Source organism: Gambusia affinis, linkage group LG11 (genome assembly GCF_019740435.1).
Source record: "Gambusia affinis linkage group LG11, SWU_Gaff_1.0, whole genome shotgun sequence".
Taxonomy (NCBI): Eukaryota; Metazoa; Chordata; class Actinopteri; order Cyprinodontiformes; family Poeciliidae; genus Gambusia; species Gambusia affinis.
Genome location: NC_057878.1, coordinates 17856869 through 17881122, shown reverse-complemented (window position 1 = coordinate 17881122; position 24254 = coordinate 17856869). Strand labels below are relative to the sequence as shown.

Here is a 24254-nt window from a genome sequence, read left to right as displayed (position 1 = left end):
TGCAAAGAAGAAGGCTCTACGGTGATGTTAAAAGTGATGTTATCACAAATGCTTGAAATTGTTAACCAGTTTTTCAATTGAAACAACTAGAAGGGCCAGCCTGCTTTGAATAGATTTTTTTCCTATTAAAATAAATTAGAATTTGTATACTCCTTTTCTATATTTATTCTGGTAATTTTATCTAGTATTGTTATTAATATTATTACTCTGGACGATTTGAAACATTTAAGTGTTACCAAAAATGCAAAAACAGAAGAACTCTGTAAAAGGAGGAATACATTTTCAGGTTGTTGTAGGTTCATGAGACATGATGAATGAAAGTAATGGAACTATCTCATTTAAATCCATTTAAATTGTTTAGATAGGTTATCAAAAAAATTTAATGATGCCAAAAATTTAAGCTTACAAACTAACACGATTGATCCAATTAAAAACAATTGTAACATGTAATATTTATTACCCTCCTACTCATTTTAGATTCTGTCCAAAGGGAGCCCACACAAAAATGCTGAAAGTCAAGCATGAAATTTGATTCTAATAACTTTTTAATGACATTTAGAAATCAGTAGAGGTGTTAATATGTAAGTCTTTTCCCTTTCGGTTCTCAACCACATTCCCACACGTAATTTCTTTTCTTTTTTTTTTTTAAGAAAATGTTCTTGGGGGATGGGGCTCCTCACTTCTTTTCCTCTAAAGCTTTTCCACTGATAGCTATATTAAGATTACTGAACAGAAACTGAACTGTAACTCTCAAAACAAGACGTGTGAAAGAATATCAACTAAGAGGAAAAGAGTTTTAATTACAGAAGGAATTTATTCAGCCTTTCATCATTTCTGCGAATTGGTACATATTTTATTTTTGTCCAGTCTTGCCCATTCTATGCCAAATAGAGCAAAAACGTTCCACATTTAATTCCCCATTGCGTTTGTAAAGCAGCAAACGCAAAACCTTTGCGTCAGACTGATGTTTTACAACTATTAAATGAGATCAGTGCGTGATTGGACACTTAACTAAAAAGGATCTCAGCGCACTTTACCTCTCTGGGACTGTTGGCATTAAAAAGGCCACATGAATAAAGGTGAGCAGCTGTGCGCCTCAGTCCCCATCAGTGTGCCCTTACAGAGAGCACCCCTTTCAGGTTTTTAGAAACTACAAAACATAAAAACAGGGCCTTGTTTTCGGAGCTGCTGGTCGTCGCATCCTCTCCATCTGATTCCAGCATCAAGACTGTCAACGTCCTCGTCCATCAGTAGGCTCCAACAATCACCGCCTCCGCTTCTTTGGAGGGTCTTCTGTCCGTCACCAGGAAGTTTATCATCCCCTCGGACTTTATGAGGAGGTTGCAGCCCAGGAAGAATATGCCAAACACCACGGTGAGGGAGAGGACGCACATGACGGCTATCTGGACCACCCTCATGATGAAGAGGCTCCTCTCGTCCGGAGCCGCGGCCACAAAGCCGTTGTCAGTCACCACGGAGGAGAAGTTGCAGCATAAAAACTCCTCTGTCTTGTTGAACAGCCCGCCCTCAGTCTGGTTGAACCCGGTGTTATTCATCTCTACTTTGGCATAAAAAAATAAATCAAAATAAATAAAACTTTCCAAAAAATGAAGACAAAAATCAAACAGGGGAGAGATGATGTCCCGCAGCAATTGTCACCAAGTGAGGAGTGAAGACGAGGAGCGAAGTTGGAGAAGTTACTCCGGATCAAGCAGCGCTCTTCTGGAGTTTAGAAAGCTGCTTTGGAATCGCATTACTGGAGATCCGGTGCGCTGCGTTGCCAGTTTCAAAGCGGAATGAATCCACACACCCCGCGGTTAAATAGCCAGACTGCTGCTACTTGGGTTGGAGGAAACAGCCCGAGCGCCACCATGCGGACAGACTGTAAGTTGGCGATGCCTTCAGTCAGGATGATGTGATATGATGATACTGGGACTATTTTGCACAGGGGCCTGGATGGGTGTGCGCGTATGTGTGTGTGTGATTTTGATAAATGTTTCAGCTTGCTTTGTGTTGGGGTGTGCAGCTGACTCATCTTGGAGTTGAACCTCAACAGATTCCCTCCTGACCTTGTGTCAAATAATGTAACAATCAGCTATCACGTCCATATTTTCATATTTACAGCTCAGTGAAAAAAATATTTCATCAATCATATTTGATTTGATCAAATACTCGTGTTTGATTGCATCAAATTGTCTTTACACTGTAAGTCAGAGAATAGGCTTTAAAATAGATTTCTTAGTTTATAAATCACTGAATGGCCTATATTAAGAACCTGATGTTGTTGCATCAACCTCCCAGACCATTTGGGTCTTCTGGTTCAAGTCTACTATGCATCTCCCCAATCCAAATCAAACATGGAGAAGCAGCATTCAATTTTTTACTATACTAATCTGCAACAAACTTCCAGCAACTGTAAAAAAAAAAAAAAATAAAATAAAAATGCTGAAACACTGAATTCCTCTACATCAAGGTTAAAAACATATTCAAGTTTTTTTTTGCTTGTTTGTTGTTTTATTTTTCCTCAAATCATGTGAAATAATGAATTGCCTTGTGTAATACAAGCTTTAGTGTTTGTTATTTAAACTTTCCATCTTCTTTAAAATAAGCATGATTTATCTAAACAGAACACATTAACTACTGTGTGTTTATGTCAATTAAACTAATTGTCATAAAACTAAAGATATCATGAATTATGAATATTCCAGTGCACCTTTGCTCAGTCAAATCCATGTAATGTTAATACACACACTTCAAACATTTTGTTTCAGATGCACAGAATACAAAAATTTGATTAAAAACATGTTCAAAAAAAGATAAATAAAAAGTAAGTAAAGAACAATGGACAAACTCAAAAGAAGTCAGATCAGTTGTCTTAGGCCTCTTGTGATCCCATTAGCAGTATGCACATGCACAGTGAGGTTGAAATGATCAACAATGAAAATTACACATAAAGACAAAAGATAAGATCAATGTATCTTATTTTTAAAAATGTTTTTAAGAACCCATTTTCAATCATCTGAACCTAAACCCATAAATTTTTATATAGCCAAAAGAAAGTGTCACATTAAAAGACAACTCAGAGTTTGTTGCTGTACATAACAGAGAAATAAACTTTTACTGAATATTAGACAAACTATCTGCTCTGATTTGAACGTAAGTGTTTTTTTCATACCACTACCGCTAGATGGCAGCATCGATCAACGTGAGTCAATTTCACCGAGGGCAGCGGCGGACTGGGATTAAATCTCAAATCTGGACTTTTCGTGGATAGCCACTATTCCGGGAGCATACCGACAACCACGACAACCACCTATAAAGGCAGTTCAGACATTTGACCACAATGTAAATAAATTTTGAAGTTCAAAAAGAATGAACTAAACAATTAATAATAAACGCTTGATAACGCCTATAATTTATTTCCTTTATTTATAACACTGCACCTTTAAAAAACGTAAAAGCCTCGAAGTTAAAAGCATGAAAGTTTTCTATCACTTCAACTGTAGCCCGCAACAGAAATAACACACACAGAGAGAAACAAACACTCAGTTGGAAAGAGATTGTCTTCCTGCACAACCACGTTTTCCTTGTTTATTCAGTATCTCTTGAGTTTGCCATAGAAAGTGAGGCTGCCTTCGCTATTGCTCTGTAACTATTGGAATGCAGCAATTCCGAATGATCTTTTTTGGTTTGGATTTGGAAATCTGGATATGTGTCTGTTTTACAGTTGTATTCTGCTGTTTTTGTAGTTTTCTTTCTGTATATGTCTTTATTGCTGTATTCGTATGCCTGTGTTGGGGTTGAATGTCTTATCACCAATTCAATTCAATTCAATTCAATTCAATTCAATTCAATTCAATTCAATTCAATTCAATTCAATTCAATTCAATTCAATTCAATTCAATTCAATTCAACTTGTGCACGTACACATACAGTATAACGGATGGCATTCGCACTGTGCTCTAACACGCGCATTATTTGCTACTCAAAGAAACAGCGCCCCCTCTTGGTATCGTGTGTTGAAGCACTCAGTGTAACTTTTTGTTCTCGCTGGACAGGTTGGCAGCTCTCGAGTTCTCCAAAATAGACAGACTGCCATCCTGTCCCTGACTCATTGTATTAGAAAGTCTTGTTTTCTACAAGAAAACTTAAAGACGAGAAGTAAATAATTTTTAACATGTTTTTTTTTGTTTGTTAAGATTTAAATAAAAAAAAGTTTTACCATTTTTCTTTTTCATATTGTTTCTAACAGAGCTCTTGTTGCCATTTTAAATTAACTAACTAAATAGTAATTAAAACAAAAAGTAAGAGTAGAGAGTAACGGCCACCAGACCCCACTGAGGCTTCACTTACCCCATGATTGATGTCGCTGTCAGCCAATCAGAGACAAGAAGAGGGACACATGCAGGTCGATGTGAGCGGAGCTGAGGTTAGATTGTGTGGAGCGTTATGTCGCCGTCTTCTCACCGTTTTTATGTACAACCGTGGAGCAGGTGCGTGGATAGACCCCCGAGTGAATAAATAAGGAAACCCCTCCTGACTGTTTCCTTATCGACCGGTTTGACTGCGGCTACCTCAAGTGTATCGCTTAGAAATTACATCCTGGACTCTAAGCAGGTATCATGAGAGGTCTGACTGGACCAAAAACGGCTCACTGGTTTGTGGATTACCCTGGACCGCATCTTGGGTGTCATTTCCAGACAGTGTCCGCTTAGCTAAATTAGTTGCTTTATTTCTTAGGCGTTTGATTATGTTCAACACGTTGCCTGGCAGCGAGTCTGGATCAGGTCACCGGTTCACTACACCCATAATTTAGGTAAGGAGAGAGTGTTCTTCTTTTCTGTTTTATTCATACCCTGCATTGGAATATTATGATGACATTATGAATGCAGTCGCAACTGTACTTCTGTTGAGATCATTGCTAGAGTTTATTTATCCAGATTGAATAGTAACCTAATTGGTTGGTTGCTGTACTGATATCCACGTAACACCCAGCAACAAATGAGATAATCATTGGGAAGAGGAAACATGGCGCAGATTGAGTATTTCATAACATTTTGGAAATGTTTTAGAAGACTATGGACATTGTTATGTTGACCAAAATGTCCTACAGTGAACAGCCTAATGGGTTTACAGAGATCAGCTCTATAATCACCTTCTGTTCCGGAGAGGATTGTGTAAAGAAAATATCTCTCAGCCTCAGTACTTTTACTGCTACTATACTGCCAAACATACTCTTTAGTATTAACTATGGCAAGTCAAATTAGTGTATTATCCAGTACATTACTGACTTAAAAAAGTATGCACACCCTTTGAAACATTTCACATTTTGCCATGAAACAACTACAAACTTAACTGTGTTTTATTGAGAATTTATGTGTGAACAAAAAGTAGCACATAGTGGAGGGAAAATTATTGTTTTTAAATATATTGGTTTAAGTAAATGGCTTCAGAAGTTTATAATTTAGATCAGAAACTTGTGGCACTACTGAGTTGTAAATGGAAGCCCACATTGCTTTGATAGCAGCCTTGAGGTCATCTGGTGTCTCGTTTTCCTCTTGACACAAACCCATAGAGATCAGACTTTGCTGCCTTATCAAGCACAGTAACACCATGTTCAATTAACCAGCTTTTGGTTCCTTTGGCAACAGCAGTGTACCAAGTCTTGCTGGAAAAAGAAAGCTTCTCCATAAAAGCTTGTCAGTAGCTTTTCAAGTTATGGGGGTTCTGTGACTCTCCACTCTTTCCGCAGAATCTTGATTTCCTAATGAAATGCAAAGCCGTACTTTTATTTTTATAAAGGACTTTGTACCAAAGTCCAGCAGTCCAGTGCTCTTTCTTCACAGTCCAGATGAGTTGCATCTGATGTTGCATCTGGTCCTGGAGTAGCTTGACATAAGGGATATAAAATTTGTTGCCCATGTGTGATATTCGTCTGCAGTAGTGGCTCTTGATATGCTAACTCTAGCCTCAGTCCACTTTGTGTAGCTCCCTTAAATTCTTGAATGGATTTTACTGTCAAGGCTGCGGTTATCGCCAGCGTTACTGTCACACTTCACAGAATGTTATGAGCCAGCTGTTTGCAATATGTAAATTTTTTTAAAAACAGAATGTAGGATGTCTACCAGCTCTAAGCCATATCACATTCAAAATATTTATAGTTTTTAAGCTGCACTTATATATGCTGTATGTTTTTTCATCCAAGTGATAAATTTGATGCATTCAAATGCCATTTTTTCCTTTATCTCTGTTCATTTTTCTTATGAGGTAAATCTCGTGGTTTCATTGTCAAGTCTGGCTGCAAGACTGTTCCTATTATTTCACAGAGGAAACCAATTTGCTAAGCAGCCTCTCCGTATCATGCAGTGAGTGCAGTCGCTCCTGTTGAATAACTGACAAATGTGTAATGTGTAATCCAACTTGGAGAACTCTGTCAGACATTTCACTACAAAGACTGCTGCCCGCAACCCAATTAGTTGTCACTTGAGAAGGCAGCTAATGTCTGCTACTTGTCATGAAAGGAGAAGACGAATTGGACTTTGCGATACTGAAGTTTTCCTAGAGCTGAGATATTGTTTCATGCAGAGAAATAGAAATAATTTAGTCACCTGCCTTTGAATGAACCTCACGTAAGCTGCTTGCAGGCTGGTTGGTGTGTTTTTTTTTGTTTATTTTTTTTACCCCAGATGCATCAACGCAGGTGAGGTGGGCTGATATCAGGCATAATTTGATGATTAGCAATGATTTGTGCACAATGTGTAAATGGAGATAATATGCTACATGCAGATGTGTGTGTTTCTGGAGTTTTTTTGAGCTGACTTTTATGTCTGAAATCATCTGCTGCCCTGTGGGTGCTGCGTTCACTCTGCTGGACACCAGCTGACTGGTTTTTGAATGAGGTACGAGGTACGAATTTGCCTGGGGCAACAGCATCAGTTCTCTTGAGTATGTAGATCAGCAGCGCAGAGGACAATATATGTTTGTGTCTGTGGAATCTGGCTCATTTGCATGCTGCAAGGGATGAGAATGGAAATTAGTTTTAGTTTTCCTACAGAAAATGCTGCAGGGATTATGCACTGCTGAAATGATTATGAAGGTACATATACTTCCATTATACTCCCAGATGATTTTAAAAAAAATATCTGTTTCTTGTTTCTACTATATTTAAAAATTTGGTGTCAAACTAAGCAAGGTCCATTACTACAGTGCAACAGATGTGGTATGATGATTCCCAGGCTGTGGACAATCCTGTATCTAAAAATAAAAAGATTGTGTCACAACTGCAAGTTTATAGACCACCTGCATAAACAGACAGACAAATAGGGTTGGCAGCATCATGCTGTGAACTTAATTATTTTTTTCTTCACATTTTTTTCCCCTCCACATTCATAAAATTCTAAACAGTTTCATATCCCCCTCAGCTTTGACTTAAAATAAACAGATGTCTGGATTACAGCTGAAGATGATGATGGGTTTATTTTTCAGCATCTGTGTGGTTCCCTGCAGATGGCTAAGCAGGAGGGATATAATCACAATCTGATTGTTTTGGAGAATTTTTGCAAACTAAAGTTGCCAAAGGTTACCAAGTAAAGATGTGAAATGTTGAGGATTCAGAAAAAAAAACAAAAAACAAAAAAAAAAACTAACTTAAAAAACCCATTAATTTGGTAATATTTTAAAGATGTATAAATCTGTCCTTTCCCCTACTTACACATTTTAGTTGAATTATGCAATTCTAGTCCTATTTTTCATCACCAACACCTGGCATTTTAACACGCTGTAGTACGCTTTTGAGGTTGACTGCATATGTTTGACATGAGCATGAAAGCTGCCTGATATTTTTTTTCTTTTTGTGTGTGTATGATATTTGATGGCTGAAAGCATTTTTTCTGTCATTCTATTTCCATGCCAATTATGTGTTTATGTGGCTTTCAGTCAACAAAACCCTGTCATTTCAGCCAAGTGGAAATTCAGTTTGACAGAAAATTGTTATTCTTCATCACAAAATATTGTGGAGCCTGCCTTCTTTGCCAGAGAATATTTAACCTTCACAAACTGCCTTTGATTTGAAAGCTTCCTGATGAAGTAGGGGAAGTCTGTTTGGAAGAAACGGACGTTGTCTCACCCTTTCAGACGCAAGAGAAATAAGCCAGTGGTCAGTCCATTTAAAGAGACTCTAAGGTTTATGAGAAAATGTATTATGTTTGTATTTCTGCTCTCATTTTTTTAATAAATGGTTTTATTTGTTTCACTGGATACAATGGATCCAAATCTCCACTATATGCTTTTGCCAGACTGGGTTTAGCAACTGTATTAATCCATTTGTCATCATTGCTATTGGTGAATAATAGTTGGACGTTTCAAAGGAAATTATTTATTGGTATGATTGTCAAGTCCCAGTCTCATATAAAGGGGCATATACAAGCCCCTTTAGATGAGACCCATTTTTATGGGTTGAAGTTTTTTGCATTGTTAAAAACTTGAAGTTTCAGAGACACCTCTGCCTCTAGGCTCCTGATGGACAGCCAGTCTCCCATTGTTATCCGCTCTGGTATGCATCATTGTTCTGCTTTTGGCAAATGGCTGTGATCTCCTCATGCAACTGAACATGTTCCAGCCACCTGTTTTGGCAATTGGTACAGTTAACTGCCTTGTTGTCTCTGATGAGCTCGACTCTGCCAAACAAATTGTGATTAGCAGAGGGCTGTGTCCTCCTAATGGTGACATTGGCATTGCACAAAAGCCCATGGGAAGCTGGGTTTGACCTTCGGTGGATGATAGTCCTGGAGAACTTGTTTAGTTTATTTGTTTATTTCAAGTATTCACATTCAAATACCATAACACATATTAACATAGTCATTTGCATGAAAAGGAGGTAGGCAGAAGTATAAATCCATTTGACTCTACACCGTATGTGGAAGAAAAATAATAATAAAAAAAATATAAAAAATGCAGAAAAATGTTAGAAAAATGCTTATTGATAATAGTCATTCTGAAGTCACACTGCATGACTAACTTATTTTGCATTAACTAGTTAATTAGGGTATAATAGATGTCATTGTACCTGTAGGAAAATTAGCTGTTGACTCCAAGCTGCACTCCTCTCTGCTTCTGCACCACAGCAGAAAACAATAATGATTCCCTCCACCCCCCAAGCACTCAGATATCATGAATATTGCACTTAACATGAATTGTATTTACCTGCTATTTCATTACTTAAGGTATTGTTCCATCCTCATGATTTGAGTAGCGTGTTTTAACGGTTTGATGGAAATAGGAACAAATTAATCCATCATGTTAGGGTTAGTATTCATGCTCTTGGATCTTTTTTTACATTTGTTCATCTTCTCAATGTGACACAGCAACACAAAGTAGCACAGAACTGTGAACTAGACTTAGCAGGCAAGGGGCTGCATACAAATGCATGCCCAATTTTTTTCTTTTTTTTCCCCTTTCTGTAAAAACTAAAATGCATGCCGAATAATAGATTCCAGTTTATATTTCTAAAAATAAATTCTCTCCGTTGTGATCAACTGTAGTGTGTTTATTTGAACCCATTTTTAAGGTAAAAAAATGGTGAGATATCCTTTGTATATGCCTGTTTCTGTAGGAGAATGCCTCCTGGCTGTGCCTTCTCCGTCTCACCCCTTCATCCTCAACCCCACCTCCGAAGATCAAACACCTCTCCAGCTGTCTGAGACATCCGAGGTCCTCACCTCCATCCGTCTTGTTTGCCTGCCTGACAGACAAACTTCCCAGAGGTGATGCGGCGGTTTGTTTACTGCAAGGTGGTGTTGACCACCTCCTTGGTGTGGGTGCTGGTCGACGTGTTCTTGCTGCTGTACTTCAGCGAATGTAACAAATGTGATGAGAGGAAAGATCGCTCTCTGCTCCCTGCGCTCCGAGGTGAGTTCACAACCTTGTTCACACCTTTCAGTTTCAGACAAAACTGGAGAAAGCGTAAAGCTTCAAATGAAGTCCACTAGTAATTCAATCAAGTCTAGCTTGCCTGTCACCCTTTTCTTCAGTGTTAACTGGTGTTTTAAAGGGGGTTGGAGGCATGACACAATATTGACTTTTTTAAGTGTTATACATCACTTAAAAAGTGTTCCCGGTATGACCAAAATCATACCTTGCCTTGATTTTTTTTCTTGTTTAAGAAATTCTTCAATCTCCCGTGGCAACCATTCTAAGGTACCTAAATGCTTTCTCATACAAAGCACCACCTATTTACCTAAATCTCCTCCTTAGAACTGGAGTCTCCTGCAGAGCTTATGCCTCACAGTACACCCCCAGTCAGCATTAATTAGCAAACAATTGGTGGAACTGTGTGTCTGCTGAGCTTACCATGTGAACTACTTCTCAGTTCAACACTCCTGAGAAAATTAAATAAAAAATTATATTTAATGTATTGAAAATCAATGCAAGATGTTAAACAGAAAATAATTCATACCCTCGCAGATTCAGATTTAAAGTAATTTAAAGTAATTTTAATTTGACCAAGAATTTGTTTTTTTTTTTCAGACTGGAAGTAAAATGAATGTTTTGGTGGGGCCCATTTAGGACCTAGTAGGGAATCTGTAGCAGGAGCTAAGGATGAGGGTGGTTGCAAGAATGCTTTTCAACCTGGAGCTCATCACCAAAGATTAATCAAATACCAGAGGAAACATTGTCAAAAAGCTGGTCTGCAAATCTGGATTACAACAGATTGAGAAAGTATAAATGATGCTCGACCTGACTATTCTTTTTTTAAATTAAATGCAAATTAACATCAAATGAAAATATTCATTTGAAAAAACAAAAGAAATCTACAGGGGAGTTCATTTTTGAAGACAACCTGTGGGCAGACTGATATTTCAATATCTTAAGCTTACAGCGCTCAGTTTAAGGGACCATTTCACATGTAACTATATTCAAAATCAGCAGTCATTGATGTTAAATGATTTTAGGATGCTATGGCATAAAATCTGGGATTTCTGCCTTGTTTTTGCTTCTATTCAGACTTGATTAGTCTCACTATAAATATAGAAACATAGGCTTTTAGCATATACATGACATTAGGTGAGAGCAGAGAATGACTAAACATAAGTGATATTCATGCAGTATTAATATTTAGTGTAAACATATCTGAAATCATTTTATGACAGTAAAGTACAATTGAAGGAAAATATATGTTAATACTGAGCTATGGCTGCGGTATTGTATATTGCAGTATTTTGTTTTTTTCAAACAATATTTGGTTTAAACATTAGGAGTAGCTGAGGTTCCTTCAGTTTTCCCAATGCTCATATGTTCACTCCTGCATTAATGTGTGTGAATCTCAGGTGATGTTATATCAGTTTGTTGTTTATGCAAAGCTCACTTTTATGAACTTTGCATAAACAACAAAGAAAATTGCTCCAAATGTGTTTTACACTATGTAAAACATATTTGGACTTATATTTCACTAATTAAAAAAAATTGACAATCATATGCTTGTTTTTTTTCTTTTCTTGAATCTACTATCTGTTTTTGAAGAAGAGAAAGCATAATTATTTCCTAACCCAATCTTCTTTGTCTTGTTCTGGCTTCTGCATATAATAGACAGCCACAATTGCAACCCTTCTGCCTGTGTCAAGCTGTTGAAGTGTATCTCCAACAGAGAACCCCTTGCTGTGAGAAACATGCGTGAACAACAACAGAAACTCTGGAAAACGTCCAGCGCATAGCGTACTGACATGCCCTGAGGATCTTTGGCATACATGTGCTTGTGTTTATTTATTTTTCAAAGATTACATTTTTGCGATCAGATATGCAGAGTTCGTCTTTAGCAAAGCCTGATTCCTCACATGCCCTCAAGAAAGCAGGTTGCCACGTTTTATAAGAGGCTTACTAATCTGCTTTTAGTTTGGAACGAGGTAGAGCTGCCAGCTACTCTGGCTGATATAATTTTTAAAAAGTCAAGTGCTACACTGTAGTTAGTTTGCATGTGAGATGGATGAAGTCTGATGATTTTTACAGCATTCCATATATCTGCAAAATATTTCCTTGTAATTTAATATTTTTTGTCTATCATTTCCATTCTCTATCTGCTCCATTTGTGCATCTGGCTCACAAAGCAAATAGCACTAATAGGACTTATTTGGAACCCTCCCTTTGCAGTTCTCCATTTATATCCAATTTACTTTCTCTTTGCAAAATATAAATATGACTTTCCATTGCCAAAAGTAATTCACAAAAATTAATGAAAGAGAAAAATGCTCCTTTCAGTATCACCAAAACAGCAAGGAAAAGAAATCTGACTCTTAGGTGGTAATTCTTAAATTTATGTTTTAGAGCTAGACATATGAAAAGGCAGGCATTCAAAACATTTATTTGATTTTCCTAAAAACAATAAGTACTGGTTTGAAATAAAAATTGGTTCGGTTGATCAAATATTGCATACACTCAATGCAAATCTGTAAAATAATGATTGATGACATTTGTTCCTTTCGTTAGATCCTATTGCAAATGTGAAAAAAAAAGAAATCCCCCATTGATTTCTAGTTGGTTTCTTTCCAAGTCTCCCCATACTCTGTTTTCTGGTTTAGACTGTCAAGGGTGCATTGAGTCATGCTGCTTGACGAGGACATTATAGGTCTTTCAGTTGGGCACAGTAGCCTCTGTAAAGGACCTAGTTGTATTCTACAAAAATAACTGCAGGATTTTACTAACATGATATATAATATAAAATATATTTGCAGGTTAGAGAGATCATTTAAGAAAATAAAATACTAATCTCTGTAGGAAAAGCTAAATTACACCTTCAGCTCCCTGTTTTTGGATTCTTTACCAACAGCTTTCAGGTGACATTAAATAGTTCTTTTTAAATATGTATTGCAAACACCAACGATCATTGAGAAAATTGGATGCTTTTTTTTTTGGTTTAGTTGACATAAATATACATAATTGCAAATCTTTTTCCCTAAGTAATCGAATAATGATTCAGTTTAAGATTGTGTTATGCAAAGAGATTGCATCTGAAAATTATTTCTAAAAACAACTTTTGTTTGCACCTGTTTTATGTGTACAGAATATATACCCAGCCCGAAGAGTGTTACAATTTCATCTTTACTTGCTCTCATCTGATTGTGGTTTCATTTAAAAACGGTAGTGAACAACAGGCCATTAAACTCTTGCTTCTGTTACCAGGTGGATAATGATGTCCTTAATAGTCTCCACCTGATATTCTTGATTAGAGCAGGCAAACTGTGACAACACTGCATTTAGCTGTCACTACAATGAACTTTATGGCCATTTACTCCTCATTACTCTGCTTGACTAAGAATTAATTTTCTTCTGACATTCCAGGGTACAGTTGTTTGGACAGATTCTAATAATATGCATAGAAATGGACTTTTAATGGATTCTGCAGTAAAAATCTGCATTAAAATGAGAAAAGCATATGCTGGAATAAGTACACTAATGGAATATTTAAGTTTCTACTCAGTTTTTTATTGTTAGTTTTAATCTGAGATTTATTTCTGTTGTAACTCACCATCTGTCGCACAGACCATTTTTTAATTGCAGCTACTGTTAAAAAAAAAAAAAAGTTATTCATGAGACTAGCTTCTTATCCTAAAGCAAATATTGTGTTCACTCTGGTTGTAGTTGAAAGTTATTTGCTTGAAAAACATTCACCTTTCACAACCTGGTAAAAAAAAAAAAAATTCTAATTGGAACAAAGAAAATCAATCCTACTATTCGAATCGGCACATAAAACACAATGATTCAATGTTGATGGAGTTTCTCCAGCAGAGCAAACTCTGTATGTTTCCTTTCTCCTGAACAGTAATTTATAAGATGAACCTAGCTCGTTCTGCATAGTAGTGGAGTGTCTGTTATTTATAATATAATGCCAGCGGTGTCAGACTTGCAGGCAGGAGGGAGAGCACAGCGGTTAAAGGAGGAGAAGGTAATGAATTGAGCCTGCAAAAAAAGCCTCCAACTGTGCTCGGCTACACAGACCCTTTTCTGTAAAGTAAATGAGACTGAACATAGCTGCAGGATGTTGGAAGCTGTATTATGAATAACTCGGCAGAAAATCTACATGCAGATTGGTAGGCATCCTGACAGTCCAGCTGAGGCAATAATGGACCTCTCTGAAGACATATAGATATAGATACGACTGTGGTAAAGATGTATAAAAACTCTGAGAAAATCATTTTCCGCTCCTGGAATAATGTATTGTGTAGTTCCCATCCATTTGTCCGCCTTCCTATCCGTCCATGATACAAGTTGATTCGGAAAATGACTCCTATTGACAGCTGTATGTTTTCATCATGTGAGACATTTCTTGAAATATGTGTTCATACATACTTAATGTTAGCTTGGAGTGGATCAGGAAGTGCTATGAAGACCATTTTGCTCAGGCATCCAGCTCAACACTGTAGCTGTGTCCATCAAATGAGAGCTCATTTGCCTACTGAGACAGCGACATCAAGAAAAGAGCAGGGTCAGCTGAGATCGACAATATGGCCAACATCAGTCCATCTCAACAAAGCGTTTTTCTACGGAATCCTCTTAGCTTTTTACTGTGCAGCCAGTGTCCCACGTTGGCCTCTTTCTTGGAAATCCCTGCCTCTGTTTTGAGGGATTATTTGAGGGAGAGTGGGGGAGAGCGGCGTCATAAATCCATGTGATGTTATTTACCTTTGTTGAAAAGAGCTGACACTGTGCTGTAGCAGCAACGCTAATCTGCTGATGTTCTGCAGGCAGAAGTGTAGGATAATGTTCCTATTAGGGCTATAAGCAACTTCGTGAACCTTTTTGCTTCTAAGCTAGATTGGCAAAGTCCTGGAACTCATACTTTCTCCTAAATCTCTATAAAAATATTTCCAATAGATCATCTGTGAATTTAAATATAGCTGCTAGGCTGTATGGTGCTTAGTACCCAGTTAGCTTAAGCCAGAGCAAAGAGGAGAGTTTATCTGGGGTGTTTGCTCCGTCTGTACTAATGGCAGACATTAATACAGTCACTGATTGTCTGTCTGTTCATTATCACTGATGTTTTAGAAACAGATTGTTCTTACAAATGCCACTTTTGCCTGTTAGAAATAAGTGAGATATCTGTCACATTTTCTGTATTCGAATCAATAAAGTTTCATAAGTATAGAAATCCAACAATCAGAGATGCATAGTTGTCAATTTCTGAAATTTCTTCTGAAAAACTTTGACCCACAAATACTAATTTTAGTTCAGTCTGAATTCGCTCTGATAATCATAACAAACAGCAATCAAAATAAAGTTTTTGTGTACTGTTATGTTTTCTTTATTTGTGGGCACTGGCTTTCCCAAAGCCTTAGAAATGGCTTTGTACTCCTTGCCAGACTGCTGATGCGACTGACTTCATTCCTCATACATTCTTGAAAGTGCATGATGTGTCACTTTTTGAGATGTTCAAGCTTATTTCATGTCGTCAGACAGGTTCTGTTTAAGTGATTTTTTTTTTTTTTTAATTCAGCCCATCTAGCAATTATAGTACTTGGTTGTGGCTGGTGAAATTCAAATTTAGATAGGGGTGAATTATATTTTAACATAGGGGGAGGTTTGTTTGAACAAATTGTTTTCCTCTTAAATAAATCATCATTTGTGAACTGTGTTTTTTATTTACACAGGTCCTCTCTGTCTCATATTGAATTGTGTTCAATGACAAAATGCAAAAACAGGAGTAATCTGTGAGGATGTTTTTTTTTGTGTGGCACTCACTGAATGTGTACAATCTGGGTGTATCTTGTTAGTCCTGGCATTATCTTTGGTAATGTAAGAGATGTTTCCAGTTTATTTTAGTCTAATATTTTTTATGTTGACTTTTAATTAGTCTAAAATGCTGCTATTTATGCTCATCGTTCAAACATGTCTTTTCTCGCAGCTGCGATATCTCGGAGTCACGAGGGTCCAGGCGAGATGGGCAAGGCGGTAAACATCCCTAAAGACGACCAGGGGAAGATGAAGGAACTCTTTAAGATTAACCAGTTTAACCTGATGGCCAGTGACATGATTGCGCTCAACAGGAGTCTACCAGATGTGAGATTGGATGGGTACGTATTGTTCTGCTTCCACATCATTGCTGTGAACCACATTACCGCACTGGTGATTAGACAGCGACTGCAACAAATCTATACAGAAATATTTACCCAGGCACATATTTCCTGTTTCCATCAGGAAAGAGGTCTGCAGATAATGTGTTCTGTTTGAAGTGTTAGTAGACACTTTTTTAATAGTGGAAAGGTGCAATGCAGTATCCTTGAGGGAAATGAGCTTCTACCCCAGGTGAAGAAGTTCAAGTATGACTGAGTGTACAATGAAGTGAAAAATTAATAGTCATATTGCAGCAGCCTCCGCATTGCTGCAGATCGCTCATTGGGATCTGCACAATGTTGTTGTGGATATAGAAAAATGCAAAGCCATCGCCTTCTACAATGTTTCTGTCAGCGGATGTCAGGAGCTAAAACCTGTGAGCAAAAGAAAGAAATTGCTCAAACTCTCCCTTACTGTCAGGACTCATTTTTAACTACTTTTAATTATTATTATTGTTATTATTATTTTTAAGGAAGCAACTTAGCAACTTAGAGAGGTTGCTGATTGGTGGTTATTTAGGTTATAATAGCACATGTGTTAATACTGTGCTGCCACTGAACAAAAATACAGACAAGCAGTATTTTGGATTCATGTGATGACCACTCTGAATCAGAGTGATTTTACTGCTTTATGCTGGAATGGAAAATAAGTAGATTAAGCCTTGTTCTGAAGCACTTTGCACCAGTAAACCTATTTTACAGAGAAAAGGTGAATGTTTAGTGGATTTCAGTGCCAACCCTTTTCTATCAATCATAGTACAATTTTTTTCTTCCATATGAACACTACAACAGATTCATTGCAGTACAACCGTTCAGTCTTGCAAGGTTTCTGCAGCTATACAGTAAGAATAATCCAGATAGGGACAGAGTTATCTGTGAAGGGCAATAACACTTTTTCTTTAAGGCAACCTCCTGGCCTAGTTCTGTCAGTCTGCGCTGTCATGTTGAATAGACGGGACTGAACAAGCAAAGCTGTCTGCATCGGTGGCTTTTTTCACCCTCTGTCACTTCTCTCCATTCGTCCTCCTGCCATGCAGTGCACTTTCACTGTCTAGCTCCTCTGTGGTAATGTGGTGAATATTTTATTCAATAACATCCACTAGTTTATCACTGCATCACCAATATTCTTTTGCAAACATCACATGAAGTAAAGGACACGATGCTGTCAATAGTGGTTTTACTTCTTCCTACTCCCCCAGTGAGAATGTTTCTGCACTGTTGGCAGTGTTGAAGAGCAGCAGGAAAACAAAACTTTGTTTTCAGGTTCTTTAATAAACTACTTTGTGGAACTAACAGTAGTTTAAGTAGTTTAAGATTTTATTGTTGCTGGTGCCAGCAAAATGATACACGTTTACATTTAGCTGGTGGCTGTTATATTGAATATAGTTTAGCTGCTAATAACATGTATTTATCCTCATTGTCATTTTACTACCTGTCCAACACTCAGCAGCTCTGCTAAAAAAATCCTGTGATGTCTTTGGATGTATGACACTATTGACAATAGATTGTTCGAAATCTCAAAGGATCCAAATGAGTTGTTCATCTAACTTTATCAAATCTATTGCAGGCCACACTTTTCAGATTTTAAATTGTGAGGAAAGAAAGACTTGTTTTATCCCACTTCATATTATGGCACCGCATTATGCTGGTCTTGAGAAAACATTGATATTTGTGGTAGAAAATTTGAAAAAAATGTGCATGAACACATTTGAAAGGTTCTGATAGTTTATATTTCTGTAAAGCTCATCTGCATGCAGTTGTCTAGGCTTCATTCCACCGATTTCTCTTGTCTATGTTGCTGTGCCAGTTGTAAAACCAAGGTGTACCCAGATGACCTGCCCAACACCAGCATCGTCATCGTGTTTCATAACGAGGCGTGGAGCACCCTGCTGCGGACCGTTCACAGTGTCATCAACCGCTCTCCGAGACATCTGCTGGTGGAGATTGTTCTGGTAGATGATGCCAGTGAGCGAGGTCAGTAGTTTGTGTTGACTCAAAAGCCTCCCTCAGAAAATCTATCAGACATATTGTTTACATTAAGGTAAATGGAATTTTATCCATACCCTGGATATATCTGTAAAATGTTTTATTTATTCATTTATTTTTGGTAAGGTAAAAGTTAGGACACCCTTAGTTTTAATGGCTGTTTGATTTCCCTTACCCCTTGCAGGTAGCTGAAGTTAGTACAGTTACCTGTACTAACGTCAGTGAGCCATCTGCCAGTCTCTGACTTCGCTCTGGGGAAAGTTTGCTCCACAACAAATTTTTAGCTGTGAGATCTTTTTGGGGTTTCTTGCAATGAAATCAAGACAAGACAAAAACAAGAGCTGAAATACTGAGGCAGGATATAACATGATAAAGGAACCAAATGAACTGCTCTTTATCCCGGAATAATATATTATGATGCATAAGAAATGTCAGAACACTTGTGCTAATTTTCCATCAACATTCTTCTCTATTAAACCTATTAATATTGATGATTAGACTGTACGATTCCCCTACTGATTTATGACTAATGAGTTTAATATCAAATAGGATAACAGACTCTGAGCTTTCTGAGTGTGTTCAGCTCTTTTTTAGTTTCTTCTATTATCGCTTATCTCAAGTGCAGACTTCTACTTAATATAGTGAAATGTCATTCAAATGCCATCCGCTTAACAAGATTTTTCTATCATTGGATCTAAAATCTGATTTCCAGATGGAAAGGTTTTTTTCTATTCTATCTATCATTGCAATATTTGTGGGACATTTTTATGTTATCCATCATGTGCCTATTTAAGTGTGGTGCTCTTATGTGGCATTACTATTGAGTTAAACAGATTTAATTTTGCAATTCAAGCAGGTATAGTTGTTTAAATATAAGTAGTTTGTGCCAAATGCGTGATTCAACAATTACACAAGTTAATTGAACTGTTTTGTGAATTCCCTTTAATGAGAAATTCTTATATAATTATATTATTTGTTGCAAAATACAATTTACATTTTAAATGTGTTGGTTTAGAAATAAAAGCTTTTAATCCTCTTTTATGTTTTCCATTATTGTCTGATTATCAGCTGGCTGCTGAATAATCTTTTAATGTAATTACTTTACTTCAGCTCTAGTTGAATTCCTGTTCAGCTGATTTCCTCCGTTTTTGTTTCAGACTTCTTAAAGGCAAAGCTGGAGGATTATGTGCGGACATTAGAGGTGCCTGTGAAGATTCTGAGGATGGAGCAGCGGTCGGGTCTGATCAGAGCCCGGCTTAGGGGGGCGGCCGTAACCACAGGCCAAGTCATCACCTTCCTTGATGCTCACTGCGAGTGTACAGTGGGCTGGTTGGAGCCCCTGCTGGCTCGCATCAGAGAGGACCGGTAGGAGCCAAAATGGGGATTTCTGACAGAGAGAGATTAAAAAATGCTTTATGAGGGTAGAACGTCACTGTGCAGCAGAGACTGTTAGCCAATTTAACCTTCATGTTGACTCTAGAAACACTTTTTGTTAATACGGCTGTTAACTCACCAGTTAGATGAATAGGTGCTTGAACCACAGCTGGATGTGAACGTTACTGGAACGGCAAGCTGTCAGCTGGACACTTGATGATAATTGGTTTGTTGCCTCAATGGAGAGTTTATCTCGCTGTCATTCTATAACCCTGCTAACCCACCTGCAAGTTGAAGGTTTTTGAAGGGAACTTATAAGCAGAAAACATCTTACCTGCAATAGGTAACTCTTTTGGTGTCTTTGTTTTGTAAAATTACTTAGTCCTGGAGGCTAAAGCTAGCAACTGGCTCTGTGTAACAGAAAATCTCTAAAATATCCCATTAATGAAATCTACTTGAAATCTTTATTTCGTCTTCAACAAGGCTCATCCTTAAAAAAAAAAACGGAAAAGAAATATAAGTCTTTGTTTGATATATAGTGGATTAATGTAGTAGCCTCTAACAAGAATGAGGATGAGCACGATACATCGTCTTAAAATGTATATTCAGTATGAATTAATCTTCTAATCAATTCATTATGTGTCTATAATGCATTTCCTGATATTGTTCAAGGTTTTTGAAAATGCCATTATATGACTCCAACTACTGTACTATTAAAACATTGCAGAAATGAAATGGTGCTGCTAAAAATTCACAATAAGTGCAAATTTACCTAGTTGACAACGTTGACCTCTGAATTTGTAAATTTGTGAGGAAAGAGGAAGACAGTCCAAGAAAACTCAATGAGGCTCAATGTTAAAGTCATATTTAAAATAAAAATGTTTATTTATTCACTGTTTGTTGTCATTTTGTTGCAGTTAGTTATCAAATTGTGTCTTTCAGAAGAGCAGTGGTGTGCCCTATCATAGATGTCATCAGCGATGAGACATTTGAGTACATGGCGGGTTCGGATATGACTTATGGAGGGTTCAACTGGAAGCTGAACTTTCGATGGTACCCAGTTCCTCAGCGGGAGATGGATCGACGTAAAGGAGACCGAACACTTCCAGTCAGGTACAGAAGAAGATGCATCCTCCACGTCCACAGTTGGAAAAAAATTATATTTTAAAAAGCTCAGATCATATATTTTAAAAATTCTAATTTAACCTAAGGATTAATAATCTGTCCTTACATAACCTGAATTGCGCTTATTTTTATTTGCTAATTAATCCAGCAAGACTTCAGCAAAGACCTCGTTTGCTTTTTGGCAGTAATTTCTTATGTGCCTTGTGCAGGACTCCCACGATGGCAGGAGGGCTATTCTCCATAGACAAAACATATTTTGAAGAAATTGGAAGCTACGATCCGGGGATGGATATATGGGGTGGAGAAAACCTGGAAATGTCTTTTAGGGTGAGTGTCAGAGAACATAATATTATCATCCTACCAGACTTTCTTAATGGCAGTTGATACAAGTAAGTTCTCCTACCTGCATGCATATTTGATTTAAAATATATAAAAATATATAAATTTATAAATCAAAAATCACATAAATCAGTTGATACAAGTAAGTTCTCCTACCTGCATGGACATTTGATTTAAAATAAATGGGAGAGGTGAGCAGAACCTTCATCTCTCCCTGTCATAGTCAGAAAGTTACACAAACACTGTCAACACTAGATAATATCATACATCCCTCGTACTACAGGAGACATATCATGCTATCGTTATTTATTGCCTCCACTGGCACAGATATGTACAAAATGGGAGAGAAATTGTTGTCATGGAAACATACTTACCTCACACACCTTGCTCCTCACTGTAAGGCAAGATAAATATACTTCCAGTTGTTTTAAATGCTTATGATGTTGTTTAGATTGTATGGACAGCTTTAGGTGAGTAGCCATTTTCTTATATCCATTACATTTATTGTTAAGATCAACACACATCTGCTTTTCTAATGTTATTCCTTATTGTCCCTCCCATTTTGAGGACTGACTAAGAGAAGCGCCCATGCTTGTAAACAAAGTCATTAATACTAATTCAAACTTTCTACATTATACATTAAAAACAGCTTTAGTTAGATACATTTTAAAGAATATCTAGGCGTGAGAATAATTGTAGCATCAATGATTTCTCTAAAAACACTAATTTCTTCAAGTGGGATTTTTGTTCCCACTCCTTAGAGATACAAGAATCACTCAACCTGTGATTGAAATTGGCCACATTTTCCTTAACTGAGTTTGATCACTGGTGGCCAACTCAGATATGTAAACATCCAATTTTGTTCCCTAAAATCAGATCCTTTGAAACTGTGTTGAACTTTGACTAGAAGGTTTTGTTTGACTTTTCTGAGTACTAAATCTAACTTCAATGAGTGTTACAGTAGAATTTTCTTAAAGAAATTTTATGTCATGATAATTTAAGACATTAAAGCATAAATAACGCCAAAATGTTGTTGAAAACAATCATTACGGTGTGCTTTTCCTGAACAAACCCCAGAACACCTTCAGAAATAAGGAGAAAAGCAAAAAATATCCTGATTATTTAGTTATTCTTTATACATAACTTCCATATCTCTATATCTGCTCTGGACATTTTCTTTTTAAACCTCCAAACAGAAACTGTTTCACTACTAACGGCCACTGCCTTTCTTTCGTAGACAAATTCCAGTGTTTAATGTAAAGTTTGTTTTATAGCTTATGCATTAAAAATGGTGCATTAAAAAGTAATGAAGGCTGCTTAAGTTTTTCCTCTGCAATCTTCTGAGCTGTTGCAGAATAATCTGCCTATAGGCTGCTGTTTGTTGCTCTACTTTTCCCCTCCAACTTCCTTCCTGCTGCTTGGGAATATTGAACCAGAGATATAAAAATAGGTCATATTGTGAAGCTGTACCTCCTGTTCATAGCCTCAGTGTAAACCAATGTAATCTTAATTCTTTGGTAAAATTAACATTTTCCAGCTATAGTTGTATGTGGTAACATCAAACTGAGCTTTTCGCTTGTCAAGTTTAGGTCTGTAACAAATTTAGGGTGTGGTATTAAGAAATACTGAACAATTGTAGTGCAAGCTAATTTGCAATGTCTGTCCCTAATTGGGCCTTTGGTTACAATGCTATGATCTCTTGTCTTACCTATTTTGAAGAATGTCAAGTTAAGTTTTATCGTAATGCTATCACATTTATCCCTCAGGATGCTAAGTCATGAATTACTAATTAAAAAGCTTCTCAACTTTTTGATCTATTACAAATTAGGCAGATGCACTGATTTGTGTCATTGGTCATTTCTAAGCTAGAATACTAGGGCAGTCCTTAACAACACAGCTGTCTTGACCAGAACTAAAAAGTAGAGGCAACATGTAGTTTTCATCATCTTCAGCATTGGAGTAATTCACATGAAATTCTAAAATATACTCTTTTAGAAACATTGTTTCTGTATCTTTCCCATAGATGTCAAAAATGTCTTCTTGTCTTGGCTATTTACTTGTTTAAATTTCAGATTTTAGTGTTTCTTTCCTGAATGTAATGCTAAATTTACACAATATTTCCTGTTTTTAATTTTTACTGAATTTTCTTCATTTTCCTGTGGAACAACTTTGAATTACTTTTAGAATGATGATCTACAAATAAACGTAACTCCCCTCCCGTTCCATTTCTTTTACAGGAATTGTTGGGTCACCAGTGATGTAGCGAGAACAATAATCATCTTTATCTTTTCATTTTTTGCCCTTTAATAAATATACTCTTGCCAAAAGTTGGATATTCCTAAAATTTTCAATGTGAAATTTTGCTACTGCCTTAGTCGATGCATTTAATTTTTGCTTATTTAATGCATAACTTCATAACAGAGAGTACTGTTTCTACAAACTATTTTTTTCATTTATATAAATCCCTGTCTTCCCAGATCTGGCAGTGTGGCGGATCCTTGGAAATTATAACATGCTCACATGTGGGGCATGTTTTCCGCAAAGCCACTCCATATAGCTTTCCTGGAGGAACAGGCCAAGTTATCAACAAGAACAACCGACGGCTGGCTGAAGTCTGGATGGACGAATTCAAAGACTTCTTTTATATCATCTCACCAGGTATAGAGCAAAGCAATTGTTGCTTTGTGACTATATGTTTTTTCCCCTTTTATAATAAAAGAGCATGTCTCGGACAGTTAAAAAAATGATGTACACTGTTAAGGTTTTAGGAATTTACAGATGAGTCAGGGAGTTGCTTTATATTTTATTCAGCATACATTCCTCTTTAAAAGCAGATACGGACCGTTCTCATTACCGATCCATTCTGGGCTACCTGATATTACATTTAGCAAATTGCTCTGAAAGGATGTGTCTGGTCTATTTTATTATTTTTATTCTCTTTCAGAGTCCTTTTCTTTTCATCCATTTAATAATTCACATTTCTCTCTGCTCATATGCTGGAATGTGAGGCTGCTGTGTCATCTTCAAAGGAGGCTAATTCATTTTTGCCTTCAGACACACTTTAAGCGCTCTCGTGATCTCAAGTTCAGAAATTTGACAAAACTGGTCCTTTCTCCAATAGGGCTTCAGCGCATATGGAGAAACTAGAGCAACAGGGCTGTGCAGCTTGAGAGATGAGTACCCCTCCATCTGTTGTCTCAGTAATGTGATTACCCTTTAGCAGAAATCACTTTTCCGGAAATCTCTGGCTAAGTGTTCTAGATGGCTTGCCAACCTATAAGGGATCATCCTTAATCTGTGGATCTTCCTCCACAAATTGTGACCTTCTCTGCG

The 24254-nt window shown here is 37.1% G+C and overlaps 2 protein-coding genes across 6 annotated transcripts in view; one reads left to right on the top strand and one right to left on the bottom strand.

Annotated features, from left to right (window-relative positions):
* Positions 1–650: 650 nt before the first annotated feature.
* On the bottom strand, positions 651–4440 carry rprma (reprimo, TP53 dependent G2 arrest mediator candidate a). The gene is made up of 2 exons (XM_044132265.1): positions 4354–4440; positions 651–1558 (listed from the first exon to the last, which is right to left on the bottom strand). Exon 2 carries the CDS (start codon positions 1554–1556, stop codon positions 1248–1250), a length of 309 nt encoding a protein of 102 aa, XP_043988200.1. The 5' UTR covers positions 1557–1558; positions 4354–4440; the 3' UTR covers positions 651–1247.
* Positions 4357–24254, top strand: part of galnt13 (UDP-N-acetyl-alpha-D-galactosamine:polypeptide N-acetylgalactosaminyltransferase 13) — a 37450-nt gene continuing 17552 nt past the window's right edge. The window contains exons 1-9 of one of the 5 annotated variants that reach the window (XM_044132260.1): positions 4436–4617; positions 4741–4816; positions 9611–9906; positions 15890–16058; positions 17905–18071; positions 19241–19448; positions 20400–20570; positions 20792–20909; positions 23399–23579. In XM_044132260.1, the coding sequence (XP_043988195.1) occupies positions 9765–9906; positions 15890–16058; positions 17905–18071; positions 19241–19448; positions 20400–20570; positions 20792–20909; positions 23399–23579 (1156 nt within the window). In that variant the 5' untranslated portion in view covers positions 4436–4617; positions 4741–4816; positions 9611–9764. Of the gene's footprint in view, positions 4817–9610; positions 9907–15889; positions 16059–17904; positions 18072–19240; positions 19449–20399; positions 20571–20791; positions 20910–23398; positions 23580–24254 lie in introns of all 5 variants that reach the window. The other 4 variants (XM_044132261.1, XM_044132264.1, XM_044132259.1 and 1 more) reach the window with 4 other exon arrangements.